The sequence below is a fragment of the Geotrypetes seraphini genome, chromosome 3 (genome assembly GCF_902459505.1).
Source record: "Geotrypetes seraphini chromosome 3, aGeoSer1.1, whole genome shotgun sequence".
Taxonomy (NCBI): domain Eukaryota; kingdom Metazoa; phylum Chordata; class Amphibia; order Gymnophiona; family Dermophiidae; genus Geotrypetes; species Geotrypetes seraphini.
In genome coordinates, this window is record NC_047086.1 from 164,707,385 (window position 1) to 164,728,271 (window position 20,887).

General features: G+C 43.0%; 1 protein-coding gene across 10 annotated transcripts in view; it reads left to right on the forward strand.

Annotated features, from left to right (window-relative positions):
* Nucleotides 1-20,887, forward strand: part of MTHFD1L (methylenetetrahydrofolate dehydrogenase (NADP+ dependent) 1 like) — a 441,775-nt gene that overhangs the window by 43,175 nt on the left and 377,713 nt on the right. For 8 of the 10 annotated variants that reach the window (XM_033938573.1, XM_033938565.1, XM_033938569.1 and 5 more), the window contains exons 6-8: nucleotides 947-1,047; nucleotides 2,592-2,728; nucleotides 18,262-18,370. In XM_033938573.1, the coding sequence (XP_033794464.1) occupies nucleotides 947-1,047; nucleotides 2,592-2,728; nucleotides 18,262-18,370 (347 nt within the window). Of the gene's footprint in view, nucleotides 1-510; nucleotides 542-946; nucleotides 1,048-2,591; nucleotides 2,729-18,261; nucleotides 18,371-20,887 lie in introns of those variants that run through there. The other 2 variants (XM_033938574.1, XM_033938575.1) reach the window with 2 other exon arrangements.

Below are 20,887 nucleotides of genomic sequence, written 5' to 3' on the forward strand. Positions count from 1 at the left end.
TAGGAGGCTCAGTTCTTCTGTACATCTGCACAGTCGTCTGTGGGTCTCTTGATTTGTATCCAATGCCTGCTTAGTTGTAACACAGGCACCAGTTGCCTGGATCCCTTCTGTACCAGCAGGCTTTATTTCACAGCTTCAATGCTCTACTTAATGAGTCTGACTCCTTTGAACACCTAGATTGCTCTGGTAGCAGCGATAGACTTTGGACATGTCAGCAGTTTTTCACTGGTTAGCTGAAGCTGCATCTGAAGTGGGTTCTCTGAGGAAGCCAGTCTGGCGAAACACGTCAGAACTTGGAACTTTGATTTTCACAAGTTCTCAAGTTAAGTACAAGATAAATCATTTAAAAGTTATACAGATTTAAAACTGATGGACTAATGCCAGTAAAGGGGAGAGCTTTTTAAGTGCTGTGATTGACCAAGAGAGGTGCATTTAGGGGCATGACCCCGGTTGTAGTGTTTCTACTGGACTGGTTCTGAGCACTTTTTTGCCTATCTAGGTGTTCAATTATTTCATGAACAGTATTCATATGTCGAGTTGGGTGAGCTTGTTTCAAGAATTGGACAGCAACTTATTCACTTTTAGAGCACCTGGTATTTCCTTCTCTATTTGTATGTCTTTGATTTCTGTGGATAGTTTCACCCTGTTCTCCATTTTACTACCTACCACATTCAGTGGTGCAGCACTTTTCTGTCTGAGAGTTTTCCTTAGTTGTGTTAGTTCTCTAGTTGGGTCTCTTAAGCTGGTCGATGGGATTCTATAGACTTATTGATAGCTTCAAACTTTCAGTCCTTCCAGGTACACACTTTAGTAGAATTTTTGTCTTCAGCTATCTCTTGTATTCACTAATGAGGTTCACATGCAATTAAAACAGATTAATAGCATGAATTGAACAGTTTGTCTTGGTATTTGCTATTTTTATTTGTTTTTACTTTCCCCCTCCCAGAATAACGGATGTAAATTTAGGAAAGTTGGTTCGCGGAGATGCCTATGAGAGCTTTATTTCGCCTGCCGCCCAGGCTGTGATTGAACTCCTTGGGAAATTAGGTATGTATGAAATTCTGTGTTTAATAATCTGGTGCTGTTGCTTCTGCTTTGAGCAACAAAAAGTTCCAATTGATCAGTTTAAATAACAATAACAACTAATGCTCTGGTAGGAGGGGCTGTTTGAGGCTGTGCTGATGATTTTCAGTTCACTAGAGCGTTAATGAGAAGACTTGCCTCACCTTGGAAACAGTGGTTTCCCTAGACAGTAGTAGTTGGGGTGGAAATAGGGGGACAAGCCAAAGTGACTTTGTTCATACATTGTGCTCTTCTCCCATCTGTAAATTAAACATTAGGGATACTTCCAGGTAAAGAGCTGCACAGGAACGGGGCTGTCGAGAATCTTGCAGGAATCCCCTCCAGACTTGCTGGGATTCAATGGATCCTGCAGGGATGGAAGAAGTTCCTCCGAGGCTTCTGCGGGAGCCTGCTTACCAGCCTATTTCCTCCTCTTGAGCTCTCTTCTCCAGCCTTCAGCATGCCGCCGGCAATGGTTCCTCTTTTACACTGCTGGTGTATATGAGGAAGGGAAGCTTTCTGGGTCAGCTCTGGCAGCTTGTAGGAGGAACCACTGCTGGTGGGAAGCAGAATTGCTTCAGCGGGCTTGGGGGGGTGGGTGGGAGGGAGAGAAACAGAGATGTTGTAACAGGCTTGGGGTGGGTTAGAGGGAGGGAAATAGATTCTGCACAGGCTGGGAGAGTGGAAGGGAAACAGATGCTGCTTGGGCTAGAAAGGTGGGAAGGAAAGAGAGATGCTGCTGGTAAGGGAGGGAAAAGAAAAGGAAAATGGGTGGACCTGAGTGCGTGGAGCAGGAGGGAAAGGAAAAAAGAGGGAGAATTGTTGGACATAGTGGTAGAGAGAAGGGAGGAAAGAAATATTGGATGTTTTGGTGGAGAGAGAAGGATGGGACAGATGGAAAGCGATGCAAGAGGGAGGAATGTTGGACATGTTAGTGGAGGAAATGGAAGGAGAGATGCGGCATGGTACTTTACTGTTATTTTGTGTTAACTGGAAGAATGGCAGGAAACGAAATAACTTTTGTTCCATAGAGATGATAGATATAAATACATACAGATATTAGCAAACAAACTACAGATACTTTCATATCATAATTAAATTGGACAACTTAAATTGTAATTAAGTGCTCTATTGAGAAGTGCTCAAAGCCTAAATATAGAGAAGTAGTTTACAGACCTTCTATTTTGAAATCAAAGGAACCTAGTGCAAATTAGACCACTATTGTCATGTCTTGAGAAAGCTAATACATGTGATCAAAATACTCTTAAAATGCTTGCAGATAGAACAGGGGTCTCAAAGTCCCTCATTGAGGGCTGCAATCCAGTCGGGTTTTCAGGATTTCCCCAATGAATATGCATGAGAGCTATGTGCATGCACGGCTTTCAATGCATATTCATTGGGGAAATCCTGAAAACCTGACTGGATTGCGGCCCTCAAGGAGGGACTTTGAGATCCCTGAGATAGAGTGTGGTATAATGTTTTTGTGAATTTGTTAAGTCTACCTGATTCTCCACTCCTGTTCTTCTCAGAAACAAGACTAGATGGAAAGAAAGTTCTAATAGTTGGTGCTTATGGGACACTGGAAGCAGCTTTGCAGTACTTGTTGCAGAGGAATGGCGCCATGACAGCGAGCTGCCAGTGGCAAACGCAGCATCTTCAGAACAAGGTACACAGTTTTGTAAATGCTTAGTAGTGTTCTAACATTTTCTCCTGCTGGACAGAAGTTTCCATAGGCTGTAGGGACAGTGTTGAAAAATGTTTTTCCTCTTAGTGTTTAAAAAAGCAGAATGAATTTTAGCCCCTATTTGCCCCATTTCCTCTTGTAGCAAGTCATTGTAATAAGGCTGCTCTAATTCTGTAGCTCATTAATGAGGTGCACATTCATTTTCCTTTCCCAACTGGGAAGTGGAGAGCACTCTTTCCTGGAAGATATCAGATGTAAGGCCTGAATTAGGGTAACAGGCTGTCTCAGGCTTTATAAACTAGTAGTATTTCATTTTCTTTATGCCCTTTGTTGGTGGTTTTTCCTGTTCTCTGAGGACAAGCAGGCATGTGGGTGACGCCATCTACAGAACCTGGTACAGATACTACCAAGTGCAGTATCACTTTAAATTTTTAGGCAGTGCCCATACCTCCCATGTGTCAGTACCTTTCTGCCTGATGTCAGGCAGGTAAACTTTAGCCTTGGTTTTTTTTTTTTTTGCTTTCCCATACTTATTTTTATCCCAGGACAAGCAGGCAGGTATTCTCACATATGGGTGACGTCATCCGACGGAGCCTCGATGTGGCCGCCTCACAAGCAGACTTGCTTGAAGAAACTAGAAGTTTCGAGTCTCCCACACTGCGCATGCGTGAGTGCCTTCCCGCCCAATGCACAGGGCGCGTCTCCTCAGTTCTTAGTTTTCCGCAGAGCCGAGAAGTCCGTCTTTTTGGCTCTCTCCGGTAACTTCGTTGTTCGTGCCTTCTCTCACCGCGGTTTGTGTTTCTTTTTCTCACAAATCGCTGTGTTAGTCTTTTTCTTTCTTTAAAAAATAAAAAAATAAAAATTTTACTTCCGTCCATTCATCCGGTACAGGCTGCTCGACCGTGGCCCGCGGGCTTCGACTTTGCGTCGGCTGTCTTTTTGTCTATGCCCTGGCCTGTTACCGGTTTCAAATGGTGTTGCAAGTGCAAGCGCACAATATCTCTTACGGACCCTCACGGACGCTGCCTCAAGTTCCTTGGGCCGAAACATCATCCTACCTCGTGCCTGCCTTGCCAAACACTTAAGCCTCGTGCTTTTAAGCGTCGTTGCATTCTGGTGGATAACCTCTTCGAGATGGAGTCTTCTACTCTCTCGGCATTGAAGGTGTCTTCAGCATTGGCCCTGGTCGACGCCTCTTCTACGGCTTCCACCTCGAGCCTCATCAGACCTTCGTCTTTAGGAGCGGCTCGTGCTTCGACGTCCTCGGCTGCCATATCTTCTCCTGTCTCCTCAGGTCAGATAGCTCAGCACTCAGTTCCTCCAGTGGTGATTAAAGTTTTGAAGCCTTCCAAGTCGAAACACTCTCACACCACTGTGCGAGAACCTCCAGCCAAGGTAGGTGGGACGGTTTCTTGCAGGCGGCCAAATTGCGCAAGCCTCCCTGTGCGACCCTCTGTTCCATCTTGGGATCTTAATCTGGTTCTCTCCGTTCTGGTGCGCCCACCTTTTGAACCTTTGGGTGACTGCTCTTTGAAGGACCTTACTCATAAAGCAGTCTTTTTGGTGGCAATTACATCTACTAGACGTGTTTCTGAGCTGCAGGCATTCTCCTTTTGGGCTCCCTTCCTGAAATTTTCTAGGGAACGGGTTGTCTTGCAGCCTGTTCCTTCCTTTCTGTCTAAGGTAGTTTCTCCTTTTCATGTCAATCAGATGGTGGTCCTCCCGGTGTTAGGTCGTCGGGAGGGATCTTCCGAGCAGAGACAGTTGCGCAAGTTGGATGTCAGTCGGATCCTTCGCTCTTATGTGTAGAGGACCCAGGAGTTCTGGAAATCAGATCATCTCTTTGTCCTTCTAACTGGTCCTCGTCAGGGGGATGGCGCTTCCAAGGCTACCATTGCGCGCTGGATCAAGGAGACTATTGCTTCCGCTTACCTTCTGCAGAAAAAGCCTATTCCTGAATTTCTCAAGGCTCATTCCACTTGGGGTCAGGCAGCTTCTTGGGCTGAGTCTTCTCTAGTGCCTCCGATGGATATTTGCAAGGCTACAGTTTGGTCTTTACATTCTTTTGTCAGACATTATCGTGTGGATGTTCAAGTGTGTCGGGATGCGGTGTTTGATGAGCGTGTTCTGATATCGGCCCTTTGGGGGTTCCCTCTTGATGGGTACTGCTTTGATATGTCACATTCGTAAGGACTATACCGGTCTAAGAGGCGCTACAGAATGAGAAATTAGGTTCTTACCTGCTAATTTTCTTTCTGTTAGCCTGTAGACTGACCGGTATAGTCGCCCACCCTCTCTGGTTGGTTTTTTTTTTGGCGGTGATAGCGGGTTTTTTTTTTTTTTTTGCTCGTGTGCAGATTTTGTTTTTTCTGCGGGTTCTGGTATTTTTCTAGCGTTGTTGACAAGTGTTTGTTGTTTTTCTATTCCTGTTTGGAGTAGGTTTTATTGTTTTTCAGTTGTATCTTTCCTAGGTTCTGCTTGGCTATTCGGCAGACTGGATTGCTAGAGGGAGTGCCTATCCTAATATACAAATTTTGATCTCCATCTCCACCTGCTGGTCGCAGTGAGGTATATTACCCATTCGTAAGGACTATACTGGTCTACAGGGTACTTCGGCCACTGTCTCGAGTCAGGATACTGGGCTTGATGGATCTGAAATAGCATATCTGACCTGATATTGCAATGTCTCACAAACTTTGTCAAGCTGCAGCACACTAAATGTAGTGGACGCAGCTCGAGGCATCTGGAACTGCATGGATGTCAACACAATGATGCATGCATGACATGCGTGAAGGCCCTCCAGAAGGGCCCTGAGCCGCCAGTGGGAGGTTGCCAGAAGGGAAGACGCAAAGAGAGGAGAGGCGCTGGTGCCGGCTGATTGTCTATAGGATGTGTCTCTCGCCACGAGAGGCACATCATGTAGGCCGTCGGCTAGCACCGGTGCCTCTCCTCCTCCCCAGTATCTCACAGCACACCTGAAATCTCAGGAGGCACACAGTTTACGATACATTATGATAATAGTATATCTTATTTTCTTAATTTTCAGTTTGTGCATAGGTGCATATGTTGCCTTTATAAAATAGGTGCAATGTATTTACCTATGTGCTTTTCTTGCTTAGGTGTCTTATTATAAATCTGAACTTGGTGCCCCCTGAGGTGTGTTTTCTCTTAATTTTTAAAAATGTTTTATTTGTATTTGAATAATTTTGTCTTTCTCATAATTGCCATAAGGTGGCAGCAAATTCCTGACATTAATAGTGACTCGTGCTTTTGTATTTCAAAGCATCTTTGTATTCAGTTTAATGCCAAACTTAGGTGGGACACAGAGGCTTTACATTCAGGTTCAGGCAGTGTTTAGACAGAATACCATTGCCAATCTAATGTTTTTGCAGCTGCTGCTGTTATTGTTAGCTTTGGCCTGGAGAAACAATTGTAATCTTTCCTTCATTTGTATATATAAGTGGCAGGTCAAAGTGTTCAAAGCATAAGTAGGTCCTTAAACTATGAAAACATGAATGTTTTAATTTCAAGTTGTCCTGCTAAAAATTTTAAATCGGAAATAAACAAATGTAACCACAGTAGCTCCCCTGTTGTCTCTCTGACAGTGAATGTTTAGTTAATAATTTTCCTGCAATTTTTATTTTAATATACTAGCTTTATGTTGGTTATGATATCATCTAGTGACTCCATAGTAAAGAGATGGAAAAATAAAGTTTTGTAACATTCCTGCTTCTGTTAATAGTCCCCTGATGATAAACTGCATCACAGAATTGGTTGTCAACCCTCAGAGAATGGAAGGGTATAAACTGTTTTTCCCAAGGAGAAAAGCCTTTGCTTAAATAATTCTGGGCCTATTAATAGGCTCACCAGACACACCTGTAGGAGAAAGGAAAAGAAAACGTGTAATGGGGAGTCTGATCCATTAGTTTTTAAATCTTGATCTGAGAATAACTAGTAAAATGTGCAATGCCCAAATCTCTTGTTTTCAAGATGATTAGAGTAAATTAGATGCAAAGGAAGGGAGATCCATGCATTACTCTGTATTTTTATTGTAATGTATTCTCTGACTGTATTTTCACTGAAATGTAATCAGTTCTCTTGATGTGAACCACCCAGAACTATTGGTTGGGCAGTATATAAAAAATAAAATTATTATTATTACATTATTGCCAATGTTAGATGGATATTGGAGAACAGCAAAGAATACCAAAAGTCCCTATACTTTTGATTCACAATAAACTATGGCGAACTCTAGTGCAAACGGGCATACCCAAACACAAAATTCAACTGATAAAGAGCCTTACCAAAAATCAAGAAGCTGAAGTAAAAACTGAATATGGCGACACTGATTGGTTTCCAATAAAACATGGTGTCAGTTAAGGATACATCTTATCATCTTACCTGTTCAACCTTTACGGCAAAGCCATCTTCAGAAAAACAAATTTGGAAGAAGAGAGTGTCTGTTTCAAAGTTGGTGGCCAAAATATAAACAACCTGCACTATGCAGATGATACAACACTCATCACTAGCAGCAAAGAAGACATCATGTATCTGCTGAGAAAAGTCAAAGCCAAAAGTCATAACATGGGATTAGAACTGAACATAAAAAAGATGAAGATCTTAAACATGGAACATGATGAAGATTTTGAGCTTGAAGATGATATAATAGAAGTTGTAAATGATTTCAATCTCCTGGGCTGTTTCATAAACAAAGAAGCAACTAGCAGGGAAGAAATACTCTGCAGAATAGCACTTAATCGCTCTTCAATGAAGACTGTTGACACAGTATTCATAGGCAAAGAAATAACACTCCAAATGCAGATCAGACTTGTCCATGCACTCATTTTCTCATTGGTCATTTACAGATACAAACTCTGGACACTACAGAAATAAGAAGATTGTCTCATTTGAGCTTTAGTGCTGGAGAAGGATTTTATGCATGCTGTGGACCACCAGAAGAACTAATAAATTGATTCTAGAAGAGATCAAAGAGGCTTTGTCACTCAAAGCCAAAATGATGAAGTTATGACTGTCTTATTTTGGTCACACCATTAGAAGAGAGAGATCACTGGAGAAGGACATCAGAAGAGGGAGATCAATGAAGAAGGACATCGGAACAAACGACGTCGGTAGGAGGGACTACAGCAGGAACGCACTGATCGATCAGTTCAAGATGCTAGGAAGGAAGTTGAAGTTGAGGACTCAGAGGATTGCATTTTCGGAGATCCTACCAATACCAAGGGCAAACGCCTGGATGTGGAGATGGTGTGAGGAGGAAGGATTTCACTTCGTGAGAAACTGGACTACGTTTTGGGGCAAGAACAAGCTCTTAAGGAGGGAATTGGAAGTCATGGCCATAAAAGAGAACCTGGACATCATTGGGGTCACTGAAACATGCTATTTAATATCTTCATGTCTCCTCTTCTTACTTTAGCCCAGTCAATAGGTTTCACAATCTTTGCTTACGCAGATGACATTAAAATACTCCACCCCATTGACACCACAAACACTGCCGATATACAAGAAATTAATTCAAAATTAGACAAAATAAGTGATTGGCTCTTTGTAAATAAACTCTCCCTCAACATTAACAAATCTTGTGGTATTCTCTTTTCAACCAACCCTAATGAATCAGTAACAGGAAAAATCTGCCTTAAATCTCATCCTGTCATAATGGAAACAAAAATAAAACTACTAGGGGTTATCAGTGGTAAAAACCTGCTTCTACAAACTATGACTTATTCGATCCCTAACTTCTATTCTCGAAACTGAAGCAATCACGACCCTAGTTCAATCTCTAGTCATTTCTCACCTTGACTATTGTAATTCTCTTTACAATGGAATTCCTAAAAAAGAAACACGACATCTTCAGCTTATCCAAAACACTGTAATAAAACTTATATATAAACTAGGGAAATACGACCACGTCACTCCTTTTGAAAGAAGCGCATTGGCTACCCATTACACATCGTATCACCTACAAAACTCTCATGTTGGTCTTTAAAATCAAATCTTCCCGTCAACCATCTTTTCTTGACAAACTTCTTATTCACCTGTTCCTGAAGTACCTAGACAGATGACCCTTTCCTCTCTTTCCCCTCTATAACGGTTCTCTTGCCCTTTCCCCCTCTTGTTCTCCCTTCTCTTAAGTTCTCTCAACTTGTACTTCACTAAGCTTTTGTAAACGGTACTGCAGTATATAAACTGTTATTATTATTATTATTTTGCCCATCACGGACCCTTAGATCTGCTGACCAAAATCTACTATCTGTCCCCTCTATAAAGGAATTTTTTTACACCAGGAAAACCAACTTTTCTGTATTAGCTCCTACTTTATGGAACGCCTTGCCATCCCATCTTTGTCAGGAAAAACTTATTGATAAATTCAAGACTAATTTGAAAACCTTATTTCAAGACGCATTTTATTGCCCGTGACTCTTTCATCACCATTCACGCAACCGCTTTTAAGAAGCGACCTCCTCCCTCTGTCCTTCCCCTCCCCCTCCCTTTCACATTCAAACCTTTTCTTTTTTTTTCTCTTCTCTTTCTTTCTTCTTCTCACCACTAATAATGTAACTCTCCCCCTCCACCCTCGTTAACCTCACTTTCATGTTTGTCATTGTCTAATGTCCTTAATGTTCACTTCCCCTTTTATTCTTTTTATTAATTTTATAATTTATAAACATAATTTTATTTATATTTTATCTTTTATTGTAAACCGGCTAGATACTCGTTGATGGTCGGTATATTAAAAATCAATAAACTTGAAACTTGAAAACAAATGGGACACAGTACTACCGGGGTACAAACTCTAAACGTACGGACTTTAATGCAATGGGAGAGTACCTGAAGAAAGAGCTGTTAGGATGGGAGGACATAACAGAAGTGGAAAGACAGTGATCTAAGCTGAAAGGAGCGATAAAAATAGCTACAGACCTATATGTAAAGAAAATCAAAAAAACAAGAGAAAAAGGAAGCCGATATGGTTCTCCAAACTAGTGGCGGAGAAAATAAAGGCAAAAGAGTTGGCGTTCGTGAAATATAAAAAAATCCAAGAAGAGTAGTGCAGAAAGGACTACAGGGTGAAACTGAAAGAAGCCAAGAGAGAGATACGTCTGGCGAAAGCACAGGCTGAAGAACAAATGGCTAAAAATGTAAAAAAGGGAGACAAAAATTTTTTCAGATATATTAATGAAAGGAGGAAGATGAAAAATGGAATTGCTAAACTAAAAGATGCTGGAAACCAATATGTAGAGAGTGATAAGGAAAAAAACAAATCTGCTAAACAAATACTTCTGTACTGTGTTCACAGAAGAAAATCCTGGAGAAGGACCGAGATTGTCTGGCAAAGTTACACGAGAAAATGGAGTAGATTCTGCGCCATTCACGGAGGAGAGTGTTTATGAGCAACTTGAAAAACTGAAGGTGGACAAAGCGATGGGACCAGACGGGATCCATCCCAGGATACTAAGGAAGCTCAGAGAGGTTCTGGCAAGTCCTATTAAAGACTTGTTCAACAAATCTCTGGAGACGGTAGTGATTCCTGGGGATTGGAGGAGAGCGGATGTGGTCCCTATTCATAAAAGTGGTCACAGGGATGAAGCAGGAAACTACATGCCGTGAGCCTCACTTCAGTTGTTGGAAAAATAATGGAAGTGTTGCTGAAAGAAAGGATAGTGTACTTCCTTGAATCTAATGGGTTACAGGATCCGAGGCAACATGGCTTTACAAAAGGTAAATCGTGCCATACGAACCTGATTGAATTTTTTGATTGGGTGACCAGAGAGCTGGATCGAGGACATATGCTAGATGTAATTTACTTAGATTTCAGCAAAGCCTTTAATACAGTTCCTCATAGGAGGCTGTTGAACAAACTCGAAGGGCTAAAGTTAGGACCCAAAGTGGTGAACTGAGTTAGAAACTGGCTGTCGGACAGACGCCAGAGGGTGGTGGTTAATGGAAGTCGCTTAGAGGAAGGAAAGATGAGTAGTGGAGTCCCTCAGGGTTCGGTGCTGGGGCCAATCCTGTTCAATATGTATGTGAGTGACATTGCTGAAGGGTTAGAAGGAAAAGTGTGCCTTTTTGCAGATGATACCAAGATTTTTAACAGAGTAGACACCGAAGAGGGAGTGGAAAATATGAAAAAGGATCTGCAAAAGTTAGAGGAATGGTCTAATGCCTGGCAACTAAAATTCAATGCAAAGAAATGCAGAGTAATGCATTTGGGGATTAATAATCGGAAGGAACCGTATATGCTGGGAGGAGAGAAGCTGATATGCACGGATGGGGAGAGGGACCTTGGGGTGATAGTGTCCGAAGATCTAAAGGCGAAAAAACAGTGTGACAAGTCAGTGGCTGCTGCCAGAAGGATGCTGGGCTGTATAAAGAGAGACGTAGCCAGTAGAAGGAAAAAGGTGTTGATGCCCCTGTACAGGTCTTTGGTAAGGCCCCACTTGGAGTATTGTGTTCAGTTTTGGAGACCGTATCTGGCGAAGGACATAAGAAGACTTGAAGTGGTCCAGAGGAGGCGACGAAAATGATAGGAGGCTTGCGCCAGAAAACGTATGAGGAGAGACTGGAGGAGATATGATTAGACTAGAGGAAAGGAGAGACAGGGGAGATATGATACAGATGTTCAAATACTTGAAGGGTATTAACGTAGAACATAATCTTTTCCAGAGAAAGGAAAATGGTAAAACCAGAGGACATAATTTGAGGTTGAGGAGTAGTAGATTCAAAGGCAAAGTTAGGAAATTCTATTTTATGAAGAAGGTGGTGGATGCCTGGAATGCGCTCCCGAGAGAGGTGGTGGAGAGTAAAACTGTGACTGAGTTCAAAGAAGCGTGGGATGAACACAGAGGATCTAGAATCAGAAAATAATATTAAAAATTGAACTAAGGCCAGTACTGGGCAGACTTGCATGGTCTGCGTCTGTATATCGCCATTTGGTGGATGATGGGCTGGGGTGGCCATTTGGTCTGTGTCTGTATATGGCCATTTGGTGGAGGGCTTCAATGGCCGGGAGGGTTTAGATGGGATGGAGATTTCGGCAGTAGGAACCCAAGCACAGTACCGGTAGAGCTTTGGATTCTTGCCCAGAAATAGCTAGAAGAAAAAAATAAAAAAATTTAAATTGAATCAGGTTGGGCAGACTGGATGGACCATTCGGGTCTTTATCTGCCGTTATGTACTATGTTACTATGTAAGATAGGTCGGATCAGAAAGGATAGCATACACTCGACCAGAGTGGACACAGTGACAGCGAACGACAAACTGGAATTGCTATGGGTTAAAATACCAGGAAGGAACGGGCCTGAGTTAAGGATGGGCCTGTACTATCGTCCACCTGGGCAGACCAAAGAAAACGATGAAGAAATGGAAGCCAAAATGAGACGGGAATGCAAAAATGGTAACACCATTGTTTTGGGAGACTTCAACTATCCTGGGATAGACTGGAGTCTTCTAAATTCCAGATGCGCTAGGGAAACCGGATTCCTGGAGGCAATCCAGGACTGCTTCTTGGAGCAGATGGTCAGAGCCGACGAGAAGGAACGCATCTCTGGACCTGATCCTAAATGGGCTCAATGAACCTGCAAAGGAAGTGGAAGTAGTGGGACCGTTAGGAAACAATTATCACAATATGATCCAATTCAAAGTCGATGCAGGGACATCGAAGGGGAAGAGAACCACAACAACAACTTTTAACTTCAAGAAAGGAAACTACGAAGCGATGAGGGCATTGGTAGGAAAGAAACTAAGGAACAGCTTAAAGAAGTCGCAGACGGTGGAGCAAGCCTGGTCTTTATTTAAAGACATGATAAATACTGCGCAAATATCCCCAGATTCAGAAAGGGATGCAAAAAAGACCAAACAAACGAGCCGGCATGGATAACTAAGGAAGTGAAGAAAGCAATAGGAGATAAGAAAAAGTCATTCTGAAAGTGGAAAAAGGACAAATCCGGGGAAAATTGGAAAGAGCACAGGAAGCATCAAAAAGAATGCCAACTCGAGGTTAGAAGAGCAAAAAGAGAATATGAAGAGAGGCTAGCCAAGGAGACACGAAATTTCAAACCATTCTTCAGATATGTTAAAGGGAAGCAGCTGGTAAGAGAGGAGGTGAGACCGCTGGATGACGGAAATAGGAAAGGAGTAGTGAAGGAGGAAAAAGAAATGGCGGATAGAATAAACATGTTCTTTTCATCAGTTTTTACAAAAGAGGACACATCCAGCGTGCCAGAACCTGAAAGGATCTTTAAAGGTGAGCAGGCAGAAAAGTTAAGATCCATGGAGGTAAGCCTCGAGGACGTGCTCAAGCAGATAGACAGATTAAAAGCTGACAAATCTCCGGGCCCGGACGGAATCCGCCCTAGAGTATTGAAAGAGCTAAAATAGCTGAGTTACTGCAGCAGGTTTATAATCTATCCCTGAAAACAGGGGTGATCTCGGAGGATTGAAAGATAGCAAATGTTACACTCATCTTTAAAAAAGGTTCGAGAGGCGACCCATCTGACATCGGTCCCGAGGAAGATGGTGGAAGCACTGATAAAAAACAGCATCGACGAGCATCTAGAAAGGAATAATCAGATGAACACAACCCAACATGGCTTCAGCAAAGGAAGATCGTGCCTAACAAATTTATTACACTTCTTTGAAGTGGACGAAGGAGCCCCCATAGACATTGTATACTTGGATTTCCAAAAAGCCTTCGACAAGATACCACATGAATGCCTGCTAAGGAAACTAAGGAGCCATGGGGTGGAAGGGGATGTACATAGATGGATCAAAAAACTGGTTGGCAGGTAGGAAGCAAAGGGTAGGAATGAAGGGCCACTACTCGGACTGGAGAGGGGTTAAGAGTGGTGTCCCGCAGGGATTGGTACTCGGACCGCTGCTGTTCAATGTTTTCATAAATGACATAGAAACAGAGCTGAAGTGCGAAGTTATAAAATTCGTAGACGACACAAAACTTTTTAGTGGGGTTAGGAGCAAAGAGGACTGTGAAGATTTACAAAGGGACCTGAACAAACTGGGAGAGTGGGCGAATAAATGGCAGATGAAGTTTAATGTAGAGAAATGCAGTCTTGCATGTAGGACACAGAAACCTGATGTACAGCTATACGATGGGGGGGGGGGGGCTGGTAATGGGTGAGAGTAGCCTTGAGAAAGACTTAGGGGTAATGGTAGACATATCAATGAAGCTGTCGGCGCAGTGCGCAACGGCCTCAAAAAAGGCGAACAGAATGCTAGGTATAATCAAGGAGGGTATTACAACCAGAACGGCAGAAGTTATCCTGCCACTATATCGGGCAATGGTGTGCCCGCATCTGGAGTACTGCATCCAATTCTGGTCGCCCTACCTTAAGAAGGATAAGGCAATACTCGAGAGGGTTTAGAGAAGAGCGACGCGACTGATAAAGGGTATGGAAAACCTTTCATATGTCGAAAGATTGGAGAAGCTGGGCTTCTTTTCCCTGGAGAAGCGGAGGCTTAGAGGGGACATGATAAGAGACCTACAAGGTCATGAAAGGCATGGAGAAAGTGGAGAGGGACAGATTTTTCAAAATTTCAAAAAATACAAGAACGAGGGGGCATTCGGAAAAGTTAAGATCGGACAGATTCAGAACCAATACTAGGAAGTTCTTCACCCAGAGGTTGGCGGACACCTGGAATGCGCTTCCAGAGGGTGTGATACGACCGAGTACGCTACAGGGTTTCAAGAAGGGTTTGGATGAATTCCTAAAGGATAAGGGGGTTGAAGGGTATAGATAGAGGAGTGGATGATTTTCTGCAGGAAAAATAGATTGAGGGTTACTGATAGAGAATTACTATGCAGGTCCTTGACCTGAATGGGCCGCCGTGAGAGCGGACTGCTGGTAGGGATGGACCTCTGGTCTGACTCAGCAGAGGCACTGCTTATGTCCTTATGTCCTGTTTGAGAAGATTGAAGGAACCAAATGAAGAGGGCTACCTGCAATCAGATGGCTGGACATGTTGAAAGCAACCATGGGGATGACACTGGAGGATCTTACTGAGCTAGCACAAAACAGTTTTCTTTTTAGATCTGTAATTCATTAAGTTCCTAGAACTCAAATTTCATGAGTCGATGGCAACAAACAAGAAATGTATAAAAATATGCCATATTGTACAAGATATTACTACACTATGCATATCCAACAGGCTTCTCCTGGGAATGCAATTTTTCCTTCAAATAATGTGGGCCCATACAATTTTCTTCCTCTCATCCTATTCCCCATGCATCTCTACCTCACTCCTCTTTATGCCCAATTTTCCTCTTTTTCCCCTTGTACACCATCTCTTTCCCTCTCACTAACATACTCAGGCCCAACAATTGTCCCTTTCTATTCCCTCCCTCCCTCCCTTTCTATGTCCCAAGTTAGTGCCCCCTCCCCCTCACTGCCTTCCAGCCTTTGTCCTTCCTTCCTCCCTCCCTCCCTTGCCGAAGCCAGCCAGCCTGCTTCCTTCCCTCACCGAAGCCAGCCAGCATGCCTCACTTCCTTGCCGAAGCCTTCTCTCACCTGATCTGCCGCCACCGCTCGCCACAACTGCAGGAAGGGAAAGGAAGGGCCAAGCATGGCCTACAAGCCTTCCCCCGACGCCAATTCTGACATCGTAGAGAAGGTCCGGGCCAGCTAAGTAGTGATTGGCTGTCCCGGACCTTCTCTCCAATGTCAGAATTGACATCGGGGAAGGCTTGTGGGCCGTGCTTGGTCTTTCCCTTGCTGCAGTTGTGGCGGCGGGGGGCGGACAGCGGTCAGCCCGCATACTCCCAACGAGCGGCCTGTGTATCCCCTGGGGTACACATACTGTGCGTTGAGAAACCCTGCACTAGAAAATGTTGCCTTCTTTTATGCAACCTATACATAAGTGTTCTTCGGTGGCTTAGTTTGGGCAGGTATGTGCATATTTTATAAAGACACAACAAACTCACTCCATTAATGAAAACCATTATGCACCAAAATAGTGTTAACCAGCGAAAGAAAAATAATTTCCCCTACTTTTGTTGTCTGGTGATTTTGTTTTTCAAACCATCTTTTCCCAGTCTCTGGCTGCACTTCCTTCTGTCTGTGCTCTTAACTGTGTATCCAGGACCACCTTATCCATTTGCTTTTTTTCTCGCCTTCACTTTCTGCAATACATCATCTATCATTAATTCAAACAGACCAGGGATTTTAAGTTACAATCCCCTCGAGGGGGCAATGTTTTCAAAATGGAACAAAACAACAAAAGACCCCTCCCTCAAGAGGAGGCGGTAGCGGCTAGCGCGCGGGGCATTTTAGCGCGCGCTATTCCCCGCGTTAAGGCCCTAATGCACCTTTGTAAAAGGAGCCCTATAAGTTGAGTAGAGAACAAAAGCCAAGGCTCTTCAGAAAAAGGAATCTTTCTTAAGTTGGCAGCATATGGTAATTTTAACAGTTGGGTTGTAATTAGTCCACCAATAAATATTTTGTAGGTTCTTTTCTGCAACTCCGTTCAGTACTGTTCTGCAACTCAGTTGCACATTGGGAGTGACTGAAGGCCATCCATTGTCTATGCTATGCTTTTATATAAGGAACTATCAAGGAGCAGTTCCAAAAAGGACCATCTTGATGCATATTTCACTCTTTCCTGGAATGTCTCCAGGGAATAATCTGTTCAGGAAGAGAAGTTTCAGGAAATGTGGTCTGCCATTAAAATTTACAGAATTCACTAGGATACTTCTTATGTTATAATACATAAAAGAAAAATCAGTGTAGTCGGTAAACAAGCAAGATATACTGGGAAACATAGCTAGTCTTGTTGCAGTGATGTTTCAGTTTAGGGAGAATTTTCTTGAGAGGTGAAATAATTTACCTGCAAATTGTGGGTCGTTGGGCTCTTACAAAAATTGTGTGCACACATCCAGTGCATTCTATGTCTAATAATATGAGCATTTATTCTCTTCAATTGCCAATTTCAGACTTCATTCCTTTCATCTAGCTGCCCCCTATGCCTGGAATAAATTACCGGAGTTTGTCCGTCAAGCCCCTTCCCTTGTTTAAAAGCAGACTAAAAACCCACCTTTTTGATATAGCTTTCAATCCTTAACCCTACTCCTCTGCCTTCCAACCCAGCCAGCTGATTAACCGTTCCCCTTAACTGTATCCATGACATCCTGTTTGTCTTTAGGAAGCAGAGCTGAGATTGTGATGTCATAATGCCTCCTTCCACCAATAAGACACAACCTCATCAGTGATGTCACAATGGCTTGATTGTCCTGTACTCCCCCCTTCCCTCCAACCCAGCCAGCTGATTAACCATTCCCCTTAACTGTATCCATAACATCCTGTTTGTCTTTGGGAAGCAGAGCTGAGATTGTGATGTCATAATGCCTCCTTCCACCAATAAGACACAACCTCATCAGTGATGTCACAATGGCTTGATTGTCCTGTACTCCCCCTTTCCCTCCAACCCAGCCAGCTGATTAACCATTCCCCTTAACTGTATCCATAACATCCTGTTTGTCTTTGGGAAGCAGAGCTGAGATTGTGATGTCATAATGCCTCCTTCCACCAATAAGACACAACCTCATCAGTGATGTCACAATGGCTTGATTGTCCTGTACTCCCCCCTTCCCTCCAACCCAGCCAGCTGATTAACCATTCCTCTTAACTGTATCCATAACATCCTGTTTGTCTGTCTTGCCTGTTTAGATTGTAAGCTCTTTTGAGCAGGGATTGTTTTCTTACTCTTTGTGACTCTGTACAGTGCTGTGTGCGTCTGGTAGCGCTATAGAAATAATTAATAATAATAATAATAGTAGTAGTATATCTAATAATATTGTACATAACATGTTTCACAGTGATTAAAAGTGTCTAATTTTTAATTTTTCTTCTTTTGCAAATTACTTTTTCTTTTACAAAACCGTAGTGCAGTTTTTAGCACAGGCTGCGGTGTTACCGCCCCAATGCTCATAGGAACTCTATGAACTTTGGAGCTGTTACCACCATGGCTGGCACTCAAATCCGCATTACAGTTTTGTAAAAGATGGGGAGGGGGTAAATGAATTTTCCATTTATTTATTAGGGAAATGGGCTTCTATTGGTTATATTTTTTTTCAAAGTAATGGAGGACTCAAATTGAAAGTGATAGCATACATTTACAAAGACATTGCAATGAAAGTTTCTTGTATTATCAGCTGCTCTGTAGATAAGAATATGTGCAGTGTACAGTCAAACCTTGGTTTGCGAGCATAATTCGTTCCAGAAGCATGCTTGTAATCCAAAATACTCGTATATCAAAGCGAATTTCCCCATAAGAAATAATGGAAACTCAGACGATTCGTTCAACAACCCAAAAACTTTAATACAAAATACTTTATGTACTCTTATTGCAAGACCTCGCTTGTATATCAAGTTAAAATTTAATAAAACCAAGTTACTTGCAATCCAAGGTTTTACTTTACTGTATTTGCATGTATATTGTGCACTAATCTATATCCAGCAATGACAACCACAAACTTCTGTTTATGCTTCCAGCTGTTTCAGCCTGATGTAGTGGTGATAGGCAGCCCCAAGCCTGAAGAGATTCATTTTAACTGCATTGAGACTAGTGCCACTGTGATCAGTTGTTTTCATATGAACTTGGGTAAGCTCAGATTCATTTTATTCCTTCAACATATCGTTAAGAAAATAATTTGTTAAAATAGAGCTTGCAGATCTACAAACTGTTTTCTCTTTTTAACATGTTTAGCTGAACCAAATAAATGTTTTGAAATATTTCTTTAAAAAAAAAAAAAATCCCACGAAAGAAGAAATCCAACAGGAACTGCAGGGAAAATGTATCCACAAACCAAAAAAACAAAAAGAACTGCAGACTAAGGGCTCCTTTTATCAAGCCGCGCTAGCGGTTTAATGCGCAGAATACTACATGCTAATCCGCCGGCCGCGCTAGCCACTACCGCCTTCCTTGAGCAGGCAGTAGTTTTTAGGCCAGCGCGGGGGTTAATGCGTGATGAAATGTCACGCGCGTTAACCCCGTTAGCGTGGCTTGATAAAAGGAGCCCAAAATGTACAAGATGCAGGCAATGTTTATTATATCAAATGTAAATGCGGTTATGTTACCACCCTTCAAACAAACCTAAGGACCCGACACGGTCCGTGTTTCGGTAAACACGCCTTCCTCAGGGGTCCAGGGTTGATAAGGTTTGGATTAAACCGTAATAAAAATGATAATAAACAAAAACCTGTGAGAACTCTTGAATAATGCGCACCAACACACAGAATTTTGGCCAAAATAAATGGGCTCCTTTTCTTTCCTATTTCCACTAAAGCACCTCTGTGATTTCTTAAACATAGGGACCCAGCAGCGGCAGTTCTTATATTCTTCCCCTAAGAGTGCTGAGCAAGATCTCCGCTTATTCCATTTCTGCCAGCAGAATGCTGTGGATTAGAAAGTGCATGGGGGATTCTTTCTCCAAGGCTACTCTGAGCAAATTGCCCTTCAAGGGTCAACTGCTCTTTGGAAAGGGTCTGGACGATCTTATGGCCAGTGTGTAGTATCACAAGCCAAAGTCTTTGCCAGACAGCCAGCTGAAGGCTCCCAGAGGATCAGGGTGAACTAATTTTCATGGCTGTAGGTGTTTTCATCAATACTTTGGAGGTTTTTCCGGACAGAGGTCTTATCAAGGCTCAAGACGAAGATTTGGAGGGGCCAAGCATCCCCAGTCGTCAGGATATAACCCCACAGTGGCCCTCAAGAAGCAGTTATGATGCCAAGACAGCAGTACCTTCAAGGATAGACAGGAGGTTGACAGCTTATTGGAAGGTGTGAGCGGAAATCTCAGACCACTGTGTGCAGGACATTATTCTGGAGGGGTACACGCTTGAGTTCTTTCGTCCCCTTCCATACATCTTTGTGGATTCCCCAGTGGGATGGACAGAGAAAGAGGGCAGAGTTTGAGCTACAGTACAGAGGCTACTAGACCTAGCGTACATAGAACCTGTACCAGATGAATAGTCGAGCTTAGGCAGGTATTCCTTATATTTTATTTTGCCCAAAAGAGACCCAGAAGAATGGAGACTGATTTTAGATCTGAAATCGGACAATGTGGCTCTCAAGATACCGCACATCTTAATGCAAATGGTGAGGTCGGTAATGGCCTCAGTGGTGCCAGGGGAATTTCTTGCCGTTCTGGATTTGACAGAGGCCTATTTACACATCCCCCATTTTTCAGGATCTCATGAAATTCTTAAGGTTTCACTTTCTGGAGCAATATTTCCAGTTCTCAGCCCTGACGTTTGGCTGGCCATGGTACTGGCACACCTATGCAAGGAAGGAATACAGGTGCATCCATACCTGGACAATTTGCTAATAGGCGCTCCGTCTGAAGCCAAAGGAAGGACAGCAGTGCAGAATGTAATCCAGCTTCTGCAGAGTCTGGGCTGGGTGATAAATTTCTGAAGTATTTGGGCATCCAGTTCAATACAAAGGAGAACATAGTTTTTCTACCAGAAACTCTTGACAGGCCAATGCCGACAGCTTGGCATTACTTGCAGGTGCTGGGATCAATGGTCGCAACCATAGATGTGGTCCCTAAGGTGAGGGAGCACTTACTCCCTCTCCAGGTTGTGCTACTATCCCATTGGTCTCTGCAAACAGATGCATTGCAGATGCCTGTACCTTGGACATCAGAGGTGGGTCACATCACGTCACAGTCTGAACTGGTGGCTGGAACCTCAATCTATCCCAGGGAGTGCTGCTTAGAATCTCCTCTTCTGTCATACTGATGACAGATGCCAGCCTTTACAGTTTGGGGCTCTATCTCAGGAGGTGTTGTCCTCTGAAATACCTTGGAGATTGGGGTGTTTTATGACCTCCCGGTGTCCAGTTTCTGGTCTTACTTTTGGTGTTGGTCGCTTCAGCTTGCAGAGTCAGTGAGTTGCAGGCCCTAGTAGTTGATCCACCTTACACGAAGTTTCACCATAGCAGAGTAGTTCTCATGCACCCTAAGTTCCTTCCTAAGGTGATGTTGGATATCTGTCTTAATCTGTGAATTGTCCTGTCAACATTTTTTTCTCTAAACCTCATGCCCATCCTGAGAAAAGTGCACTTCACACCTTGGACTTCAAGTGAACCTTAACCTTCTATGTGGAGCGGACTAAA